We start from the raw sequence: 12,140 nt of genomic DNA, 5'->3' as shown, positions 1-12,140 counted from the left end.
ACGAGACTGGAATAGAAGGGAGAACCGATAGTGTTACTCAGGGTACCCTCCGCCACACACCGTCAGGTGGCTTGCGGAGTATGTATGTAGATGTAGATGTAGAATAGACTTGGGTTCCACGTGTCATTACCGACTTCTCTTTCCTTCAGAGGGCAGCAGTTACAAGGTCTGGTACAGAATAAGCTTAAATTTGAACTTTATCTGCTGCTTGTCGCTTATGTACTCACGGGCAAACATTACTAAGTTTATTTGTTTTTCTGGTGTCAATTATATGAAGTGGTTTGGAAACAGTTTCTTTCATTTCTGTTTTACGAGTCACTTGTTATTTAAAAGTATTAACGTGAGTAACACTCTGCAGATATACGATCGCACGTTGCAGAATGCAACATTTGGCTGTAGTAACTGATACCTTTCACGATACGCACAATGTTAAAAGAAACTGGTCAAAACAAACCATGTCCCAGTACAATAATTGTGGTCACACGATAACAAACAATTCAAAATTTTTTCGCCTGCAAGGTTTGTTGTTGAAATGCTGTCGTAAGGTCTCATTCACTACTGAGACTGAATCACAGTATGTTATGCCGTATACTATGTGTGTAACGATATAAGGAATTTTCGTGAGCAAAATTTTTGGCAAAAAATAAATGTCGTCGGACTAATGTGCGTAGAATGAACAGGGTCCTCCGTACAGACATATGAACCAAGCACGAAGCGTTGCCTTGTTTGCTAGCTGTCAGCCGGCACGTGCATGACCGGGCATACAGTGTAAGTGGTCAAGTACTGATCACTGTATTTAGGTATTTAGGTACTGAACTTTCTGTAAAAACGTATAACAAACTTTGTTGCACAGACATACTGTACTCAGTATTCAGTACTTCCACTTTAAATTGCTTATTCCATCACAGAAACAGCTGTAAAAATGGAGTTTACTCATGCAATTGCACGTGTTTCCTTGCGTTATTGTATTGTTGTTGTTGTTGTTGTTGTTGTTGTTGTGGTCTTCAGTCCTGAGACTGGTTTGATGCAGCTCTCCATGCTACTCTATCCTGTGCAAGCTTCTTCATCTCCCAGCACTTACTGCAACCTACGTCCTTCTGAATCTGCTTAGTGTATTCATCTCTTGGTCTCCCTCCACGCAGCCCTCCAATGCTAAATATGTGATCCCTTGATGCCTCAGATCATGTCCTACCAACTGGTCCCTTCTTCTAGTCAAGTTGTGCCACAAACTCCTCTTCTCCCCAATTCTATTCAATACCTCCTCATTAGTTATGTGATTGTACTATATTCTTTTATTTACACTGCCTGAAAGAATAAGAAACACCCAGAGGGCGAAGAGAAAACGAAATGAAACTATGAGAGGGTATGAGATGTTATTCTAGAGTTTACAAATCTAGACATATGTGCAAAGTACTAGCCAGCCTGAGCTCACTTATCAATATGAGGTTGCACCTTCTCTGGTTTGAACACACACTGATTCGGTTTGGAATTTTGTCAAAATAAGCCATTGTATCCTCTCCTGAGTCTTTTCGCTTTGTTTGTCAGCCACGGTAATTGTTTCTTATAACGGTATTCTAAACGTAAGTAAACGAATAAGACAAGCATGTTGCCTTCTTCAAGACTTTAATGTAAACTACTAAACGGAATGAAAGTACAATCAGTTGTGTTGGCACGGCTTTATGCCAACATCACTGCCATTGACAGCTAAGAATTTAACCTAACATTTGATCACGGACTTTCACAACGACATTTTTCACGTTAAACACTGCAGGTGTTCGTTACATGACACACTCGTCGGCAAATCTGAAATCTTAAGAAGATTTTCAGTAACCTATAAAAATTTTTTGTTCATGCGTCTCTTATTTCAACAGGAATTCCTATGCTACACACTTAACAGGGGCAACCAGAATTTCCGGAAAAGCCACGTAACCCTACACCAGAGAATTGGGATATGCATGTTGCCGCAAGCAGAGGGGAGGTACAGAGATTTAAGCTCTGCCCCGTTTTAGTCTCTACGGGCGGTTCGAGTACGACCTACACAAGTCGATAATATTACGATACAATATATTACTAACACCCCAGCGAGTCCATATCGATTTCATTGTCCACAGTACTAGAGGAACAGGTGTTAAAGGGGTATCAGATAACTGCGCAAAGACAGTTATTAGGTGAACTTGTACATTACTGAATAGATACTTACACAAGATAGAATTTGAGGAAACACAGCTGCCACAATACGCTTTTTACGAAAGATATATGACGGAGAACGGTGTGATAGACATTGAGCGTTGATATTTTAACAATTTAGAGAAAAGTTAACTAAAAAGTGGTGAAGTATGACTACAATTCGAATATGTCAGATATTTCGGATTTGAATATCTAGACATGACGGGGTTAACAGAGAAAGGGCGGCGGAATAGTTACAAATGGCTCTGAGCGCTATGGGACTTAACATCTATGGTCATCAGTCCCCTAGAACTTAGAACTACTTAAACCTAACTAACCTATGGACATCGTACAACACCCAGTCATCACGAGGCAGAGAAAATCCCTGACCCCGCCGGGAATCGAACCCGGGAACCCGGGCGCGGAATAGTTACAGTTTAACATCTTCATTACATGAAGTTCATGGAGTCTGAGCACTAAGTCTGTTGGATAAGTTTCAGGGAGGTACTTAGCCGTGTATCTGTTGAAGTGTCAATCTATTTCTATGAATTTATGAAGGGAACCACTGGAAATTAAAATCGCCCCGAGAGTTTGAATACCTCTCGCACCACTCTCTCACTATAGCGCGATGTTCAGTGCTACGGACGATGTGAGAATGTATAAAAAGTAACCTCAGTAAAATAAAAACGTTGTAGCACATTAAATATCCAAAGACTTGATATTTTTAAAATTTTTTTCAGTTTTCCGACATTCTGTTTGGGCGTTTATGAAACAATTTGCACAGCAAATTATGAAAAGCAAGATCTCTAACTCACACAACTTAAAAATACACAGTGAAAAAATCTTGACAGATCCAATTCTGCTACTGTGATATTGTCATAGCAGTTGCAAATAGGTGTTGTGTTTGTATTGTTTGTGTCGGCTTCTCCTTTCTGTTGCGCACTAGCATAATTCTTGTATTTAATACTGAGGGCAGAGGCTGTGGGGTAACAAGCATTTCGCTCTCATTTAAGTATATGGCCGAAAGAGTCAGCCTTCCTGTTGTACAGGACTATGTGCCACAAAGAGCGCAGATTCCCCACTAGAAGGGGAAATTCACAGAAATCTATTGTGCTGAATGAGGCCTAAGCGCTGTGGTGGTGCGAGTGAGTCAAACGAGAACCTACGTCATAGGAAAACCCCCTAGAAACTGTTTATGGCCAGGGAGACGGAGCAGTGTTAAATATGGTGGACCTAAGATTGGTCATACAGGGAAACATTTATGAAAACTATATAATTCTGTAGTAATTCAGGGAATGAAGCCACAGTAATTTTCATCTGCCGTCCTTCATAAATTTTCATGGTGATCCCAAAAAAACTTGGATATTGATCATCTCTATGAGAGTTTAGGATTTATTGTTAAAGTGAAATGAACAAGTTTTGTAACAATAACCTGAATGCTAAAATCTGAACGCTTTGGCCGATCTTTCATATTGAAGCGTATCATTAAAATGACAAATGTTTAAATGTCAACTCTGTAACTTTATTTGCATAAAAGACATAGTAAATTTAAATTACCAGTATTTTCAGTTAAGCATCAGATCATCATTTCCCCCACACAAAACACATCGAACGATGACAGCATGACACCTTATTGAATCATTAGGTAATATAATATTTGTTGTAAGGTTTAGTGCATAACAGTCATTTTGTTCTTTATTTATTTATCAGACGTCACATTGGTGCAAGGCTACTGGTCATGGAATTCAAAGCCCAGAAGGAAATTGTATTGGTTTTATGTAAAAGAACTTAACGTTTATTATGTAATGGGTATTCTTGTTACTTTGTTTAGAATGTGAATGTGGTCAAGCTTTGATTACTTAAATATGTTAAAATGTAAAATAATGTAGAATAAGCTGTAGCCAATCAGATGGACGGCTTCAGGAAAGGGAACTGCTCTAGTCAGTTGAGAGAGGATGTTCGTCGCGAGGGAAACGCGGACTGGGGCGGGCAGAGGGACAGTTAGGATTCAGACGCGAAAGCGTACAGTCGGTCTGTAGGTAGCTAGGAAGTGAAACAATTTAGAAAATTTCGCGTTGTGTGGTATCGCGGGACTCAGTCTCTGAGCAGTGAGCAGCCGCGCTCCTGGTGTGAACTCTAACTTTTCGCCTAGTTGACGAGGTGGAATATTCGACTTGTAATTCGCGATGAGATTGTGAATGATCGAACTGTGTCAAGTGGATATGCACTCGAGTGTAATAGAAATTCCACATACGACCACTTTCGCTATTAGTTGCTTTTTGAATACACATTATTCTAAACACATCGCAGTTGTGCAGGCTGTATCATTTATGGGTCATTAATTTAACTTCCGATATTATTACTACTGTTGTTATACTTTATATTAACGTTGTATGTTTCATACAGTTTCGAAAACTTGCCATCAGCCAGACAGTTTAACGAAAGGGCCATAAGCGTCTAATTTTGTGAGTGTAATGCCACGCGTGATGTTTAACCCCTAGACGAGTTTGAGCCAAGACATTTCGAAGAAGAGGAACCGCACGTGGGCCCGAATATCCGTGGGATGTTAGCTCGCAAGGCCTATCCATATTGAGATCGCCACAGTGTATACTAATATTTATACCTGTTCATTTCTTACCCATATTAAGCTGGGCTATCACGATAAACATCGTTTGTGTCCCACAGTTAAAGCACTAAGCAAAATGATCAAGAGAAAACATTGTAATACGAATGCGCTGACGAATGAGTTTGGGGAGTTAACAGGAGGAACTTCGGTATCCTTGTGAAATGCGGTTTGATTTTTGAGGGAAGCCAATATCGGCTCACCTGATGGACTGTCTCATGTCCCCCATGGTAAGGGATTGTAACCAAGGCAACAACAGATGGCTCTGTCCTGGGCTAACATCCTTTAAGGCAGGCATATTTTTCGCAGTTTTCGAAGTACACGTCAGTATAATCATGCGTATGTACTTTGCATATATGGTGTCTGTGTCCTGGCTATAATACGAACTTTTATATGCCATAGTAATATAACAACGAACTGCATGTGTAGAGATATTCAGCTCAAAAAATTCCGCTTCTGAAAAAATAAGTAAATTTGGATAATGAAGAGTGTAAACGACCTACAGCCGCATCTCAAAATTTATTTACTGTTATCTCTTTGCTTTTTGAACAGATTACTCCTATTATAGGCCTTATAAATTATGGCCGCTGATAATAAGGGCAATAATAATCGAACAAAACCATTGCCTCATCACAGATGTTACCCGCAAAAGAGTCATGTTTCATTCAACGGTAAACTATTAAGAGACAAAGTTTTCCACATGTTAAATACAATTTGCAGGTTTCTCACAGATCTCCTCACATTGTTTCGTCATTGAATTCTTCAGTGCTCTGAGCAGAAATTAGAAAATTCTTTTAAAAATATTGATGAGTAGGGGCAATAAGGCATAGCAATGACTCTAGGTCTTTAGTCTTTATTCTTTAAATTTATACCTGTATGTGGTTCCTCTCAGAGTTACTTGTCACTCAGCTTAGGGTCGTGACTGAAGTAGACTTATCTTCGCTGATAGTGATCCATTTCGTGCTCATCCAAGCTACAGTTTGTCCCTTAAATTCCTTTCAGTCTTTCTTTTTATACAGATGTTAAACTGTCAGATCTAAAGAAATCGTCATTCTCCATTTCCATTGCATCAAACTTCTGATTTCCAACTCAGCATGTTTTGAATATCTTTCTTAATTTTACATGGTTGGTTAATCAGTGTAACTGAGCAGATATCTGTTGTCTTGGTTCAAAAACCTTTAAGTGATCTCTTTGATGTGCTAGAGAGTATCTTGAACTGTTGTGGTTAGAATGATTGTAAGTTTGATATTTCTAGTTTGGATATCACAGGAGTCTGAATAAAGCACTGAAGTCTGTTTCGGAGGATTAGCCTTTAAGTACTTCAAAAGAAACAGTCTTATTTCATCAGCTCCTTGACCTGGTACTCCCTCTTGCCAAACTCCTTTAGGTTAATTCAAATTGTGAATCCCCCAAATCGAAGCAAGTGCAGTACCAGTGAGAACTTTTTAGAGTGAAATTGTCTTTTGCAGATCAATCGTCAGTACAGTGCACTCATTTTTTGTTGCTCTCTTTTTGTTTTTGGCATCGTTAGCCTTGAAAGGTCAACCTATCGATGCAGTTCTTTTTCTTAGATTACGCCGGAAAAAAGCCTTCAAAACTTCAACAGTCTTTTAAGTGCACCTATACACGTTTTTTGTTTGAAATATGCCATCGTTTTTGCTTGTGTCTTGACAACTGCTTTACACTCAAAACATTAATAGTCTGTAGTTACCATATGTTCCTAACGTTAAAGATGTTCTGCATGTTTATCTGCTGTAATAATAACAAAGGAATATATCGGCATGGACACTTATGTGAATTCCACTTCAAAAATTGCACTTCACTCTCTACATGGTAAAACAGAACACTCTCATAAAGTTAGTTTCCTTTCGCGAATGACCTTACCTTCATGTAAGTGTACTCAACTAGAAATAATTTGTACCTTTTTTTACCGTGATTGCATAGTTTTACATATAAAACGTACGAATTTACTGACGAAGAGGTAACTCGTATTCATAACCATAACCAAAACCAATATCAATGTCTTTGTCATCTGACTCATGTGACCTATTGTCTACAAGTGGTCCGCCATCTTGTCATGGTATTTATTTTTCACCAGAAATAACGTATATATGTTGTAGCCATATGTGCAGACATGAAAATATCACTCAGCCACCAACCACACCCTTGGCCGAAACTTGTAGTTGGTTCTGAATGGAATAAGACCGTCCAGTAGAGCTTTAGGGTGATAAACGGCTGAGGTCATAACCGCCCAGATCATGACTTAAAACTAGTTGTTATCTGAGGAATGCACTCCGTGGTTCATGAAGTTATCCAACACAAGAGATCGTAAAACATTGGACGTAGCTAAATTTATGACGACTAACGACAGTGATGTTGGAACATTCGTTAAAAGGCAAGTCCATACAGAAAAGTAAAATGAACAATAACAGCGACCTATTTTTAAGAGACCGTTCGGTAAGAGTTTATAGGTCAACATACGTCCACAGTCGAAAGTCAAATGTCCTTGGCCATGTTACTCCGGCGAGTTCTACTGCCTGCGCTGTATGTGCTAAAATTTCAGATAGTTCAGATAACAAACGGACATTAAACCGTAAGCGGTCACAAAACTGACACTGGATTAGAAAGTGACACACCGACTGGGGTTCGTTATAGTAAGAGCAATGGACGACAAGGATTCTCCCCAAGCTATAGGAAGTGGTTCAGTCTCCCTGAGCTTTTTCCTGCGGAGAGACAACTACTGTTCGTGACAGAGCGATAGAATGATCCTGCCTATAGGATCGTCTGAGCGAACAAAGATGCTCAACAGGCTGGGCAGGATAACTGCAGCTTTGGCAGCAGCAACAGCAGCGGTGTCACTCTGCCGACGTGACCAGCAGTCCACACGAAGGACGCGTAAGTGCCAGCACCGTCGCGTGAGTGAAGGCGTTTCTGGATCCGTTGTGCTTAAGGGTGCTAAGTATGTATCGCACAGAGGCTCTGGACTGCTTACTCTTAAAACAGCCCACGGTAATGATGTATTCACAGTGTTTCTTTGCAAGTCTTTGTCAAGATAGGTTATTATCTAGACAATGTGATCAAAAGTAACCGTGTACCTATTTGTGTACATTAGTATTGGGTGTGCCCGCCTTTCTCATTTATAGTAGCTTGAAGACTGCTGGGGTCACTCTGAATGAGATGTCTGATTGTCTGTGGAAGAACGACAGCCCATTCTTCTTCACCAATCGATGCCAGAGAAGAGGTGATGTTGGACAACGGGCTCTCGAACTAAGACCTCGTTGTAACTCATCCTAAAAGTGTTCCGCTGGGCTAAGCTCGGAAATCAAGGCACGTCGGTCCATTTCAGGACTGTTACTGCCCACGAACCGTTGCCTCACAGATGCTACTTAATGCACGGATGCATTGTCATACTGACACAAACAATAATCCTCTCTGGTGTAAGCAGTACTTGATGTAAAACGTATAAATATCCTTTCGTATTTAGTGTTTACTTGAGCGCACTAAGAGGTCCAGCTGTCACCATCCGGCTCAGCGTGAAGGGATAAATGGCTCTTAGCACTATGGGACTCAACATCTTAGGTCATAAGTCCCCTAGAACTTAGAACTACTTAAACCTAACTAACCTAAGGACATCACACACATCCATGCCCGAAGCAGGATTCGAACCTGAGACCGTAGCAGTCCCGCGGTTCCGGACTGCAGCGCCAGAACCGCTAGACCACCGCGGCCCGTGAAGGGATACTTCGTACCTTGGTACACAGGGCACATGTCGTTTCTGACGCTGAGACTTTGCTAGCTGAGTTGTCCCATCTTTAAGTTACATTTCGTCAAAATGGTTATAGTGATAGACATATTGAACGTGCGTTGCGCTATCGACCAACTGTACATCGGGTGACTGATGATAATTCTGAGTCAACACGTAATTCTACTGCCTTTTCGCCTTACGTAGGAAACACGTCCAACAAGATCGGTCGTATTTTACGGAAATACGATGTGAAATGTGTTTTCCGACCTTCATCTAAAACTAGAGCACTTTTGAGTTCCGTTAAGGATGATCTTAGGCTGCGTAAGGCGGGTGTATATCGTATTCCTTGTAGCTGCGGCATGGCATATATTGGTCAAACTATCAGGACCGTGGAGGACCGATTTACTGAGCATAAACGGCACAGACGATTACAGCAGCCAAGTAGATCTGCTATTGCCGAACATTGCTTGGATACTGGTCACCCCATGTTATATAATAACACCGAGATATTGGCATGCATGTCGAGCTATTGAGACAGTGTTATTAGGGAGGCAGTTGAGATTAAATTAGCAAACAACCTCGTTAACAGGGATGGAGGTTTCTGTTTAAACTCTGTTTGGAATCCGGCTTTCTCCCTTGTCAAAAAACAGAGGGACAGAGGCAATGCTACCTCACCTGCGAATTCAAAGTCTCACTATCGGTAGCTCTGACCTTGGTTGCACTAGTGTTCAGAGTGTGTGTTATCTTTCCTGCTTCAGTCCGAGAACCGAGGTCTTAAATTTGCATGTACGCCGCCTGTCCATTGCAGTTTGCCTTGAAAATGGCGGGGTGTTCTCCCGCCGAAATATCGGCGGTCGCTGAAAGTGTTACCTGGCTGAATTCCCGGAAGTTATTTGATACTCGTTTCTAGTCAGACACTGTCCAGTGCCATAGCTGTTTACACCAACTCAGGTATCACTTAGCTTTTACAGAAATATGTGATCTATAGTGGAGCTGCTCGATCGTTGTACCCAATTAAAAAAATGGTTCAAATGGCTCTGAGCACTATGGGACTTAAACATCACACACATCCATGCCCGAGGCAGGATTCGAAACTGCGACCGTAGCAGTCGCTGTACCTAATCCATACGCAAAGTTATTGCGTATAGTGGGCTGCTGGTAGCACTTTAAAACTCAAGGGTCATTTCTTCCGCTGGATTCATGTGACTTCTTTCAATTATGCTTCACCAAACTCAACGGTCTCTGTCCATCCGTACGTGAGGTATACCTGGTCTTGATAGCTTTGCTTATTCTTTTGCTTTTCACTTTACAGTCACAACACCAACCCATTCTTCTGTTGCTGCTTCTCTATTAACGACACAATTCTCACCGCTTCCTTCCCTATTGGTGGGTTCATGCCTTCAGACACCCAGTGGTTAGATCCGCATTCCATAACGTGACCCTATACTTTTGATTAGATTACATACATTTGTATAATATGTTTTTTACCTGCCGGGTTAGCCGAGAGCGCTAATGCGCTGCTTCCTGGACTCGGGTTGGCACATTGACCCTGGATCGAATAAGCTCGGTGGATTAACGATGAGGGCCGTTGTGCCGGTCAGCCTGTATGTGGTTTTTAGGCGGTTTTCCACATCCCACTAGGTGAATACAGGGCTGGTCTCCACGTCCCGCCTCAGTTACACGATTCACCGATATCTGAAAAAGATCACGCTCTTTCATAGTTTACGCTAGACGCAAACAGCTGGGGTCCACTAAATCCGTCCCAGGGGGTATGGGGTGGCGGCAGGAAAGGCATCCGACCACCCCTTAACATTAACCATGCCAAATCCGTCCTAACCATGCCGACCCTGCGCAACACTACCGAAAGAAAGAAAGAAGAATTTGTATAATATGTTTTGGCGTTAGACAGTGTTATGTGGAAACTAAAAACAAGAATTAAGACCGACGTTTCGACCATGTCTGCAGCGACCTCTTCAGAGCGGCACCGTCTGTAGAAGCACATGTATTTTCACCATTCCAGCATATTGTTAAGTTAATACGGTCTGTGAAATATTACAGACTCCAGCGCTCATGCAGTTACGTAGTAAAACAGACAGCAGTAATGTTATGCTATACCACAAGGATGTGAGGAATTTTTTGTTCCCGTTGAGTTGCCGGATCGCGCGGCTGATTATTTCAGATAGCGGCGGGTCGCCTGGCCTTAAGCGCCCTAGAACAGCACGACAGCGGTTGAACTCGGCCCCGCCGCGAAGTTGCCTCATTAACGAGTCGAGAATTTAACGAGTTTATACTTCGTTAAGCAACGTGGGATAATAATACTGGGACATAATGTGATTTTAATGGCGAAATGTCACGGCTTAAAATCCCTCAGGAGCTGTGGTACCTAGACGTAATTTACAACATGAGAATACTGCAGTTACATCCTCGTGCTGACGTGGCTACCTCTTGTTTCTCTTTCGGTAAGAATTAACACCAGCCCAGAAGACAGAGACCGTGTAGTTGCTCAGTTGGCCTTGCCAAAGAAACCATTAAGGTATCCTCGTGAAGCGTCAGAATGACAACACGGAGAACGTAAATAAAAGTGGCAAGAAAACTTGGTAAAAGTACCGCGCTGCCGCCATCCTCCTCTTAGATCACCGGACTACTGATCTATACAGAAAGCTCTACCTCTTGTTGAGGTTGCCGAACAAATACACTATGTGATCAAAGATATCTCGAAACCTGGCTGAAAATGACGTACGAGTTGGTGGCACCCTCCATTGGTAAAGTTGGAATTCAATATGGTGTTGGCCCGCCCTTAGCCTTCATGACGGCTTCCACTCTCGCAGGCATACCTACTACAGGTGCTGGATGGTTTCTTGCGGAATGGCAGCCCATTCTTCACAGAGTTCTGCACTGAGGAGAAGTATCGATGTCGGTCGGTGAGGCCTGGCACGAAGTCGGCGTTTCAAAACGTCCCAAAGCTGTTCTGTAGGATTCAGGTCAGGACTCTGTGGTGGCCAGTCCATTACAGGGATGTTATTGTCGTGTAACCACTCCACCACAGGCCGTGCATTATGAACAAGTGCTTGATGAAAGATGCAATCGCCATCCCCGAATTTCTCTTCAACAGTGGTAAGCAAGAGGGTGCTTGCAACATAGTCCAAATGGCTCTAAGAACTGTGGGACTTGACATCTGAGGTCATCAGTCCTTTAGAACTACTTAAACCTAACTAACCTAAGGTCATCAGACACATCCATGCCTGAGGCAAGATTCGAACCTGCTTAAAACATCAATGTAGGACTGTGCTGTGATAGTGGCACGAAAACAGCAAGGGGTGCAAGCCCTCTCCACGACCACACCCTAATACTTTTGGAACTACACGCTCTGGCAGATGATGTTCACAGTACATTCGCCATACCCACACCCTGCCATCGGATCGCCACACTGTGTATCGACATTCGTCACTACACATAAAAATTTTCCCCTGTTTAGTCGTCCAATGTATACGCTTCTTACACCAAGCGAGGCGTCGTTTGCCATTTACCGGCGTAATGTGTGGCTTATGAGTAGCCGCTCGACCATGAGATCCAAGTTTTCTCACCTCCCGCCTAACTATCATAGTA

At 42.2% G+C, this 12,140-nt stretch overlaps 1 protein-coding gene across 1 annotated transcript in view; it reads right to left on the bottom strand.

Moving 5' to 3' along the window:
* The window catches only part of LOC126101299 (cyclic nucleotide-gated cation channel alpha-3-like), an 881,849-nt gene extending 876,831 nt beyond the window's left edge, over nt 1-5,018 (bottom strand). The window contains exon 1 of the mRNA XM_049911978.1: nt 4,993-5,018. Within this exon, the coding sequence (XP_049767935.1) occupies nt 4,993-5,018 (26 nt within the window). The remainder of the gene's footprint in view (nt 1-4,992) is intronic.
* Between the last annotated feature and the right edge of the window lie 7,122 nt (nt 5,019-12,140).

Source organism: Schistocerca cancellata, chromosome 9, assembly GCF_023864275.1.
Source record: "Schistocerca cancellata isolate TAMUIC-IGC-003103 chromosome 9, iqSchCanc2.1, whole genome shotgun sequence".
Lineage (NCBI taxonomy): Eukaryota > Metazoa > Arthropoda > Insecta > Orthoptera > Acrididae > Schistocerca > Schistocerca cancellata.
This window is presented reverse-complemented; position numbering and strand designations above follow the sequence as displayed.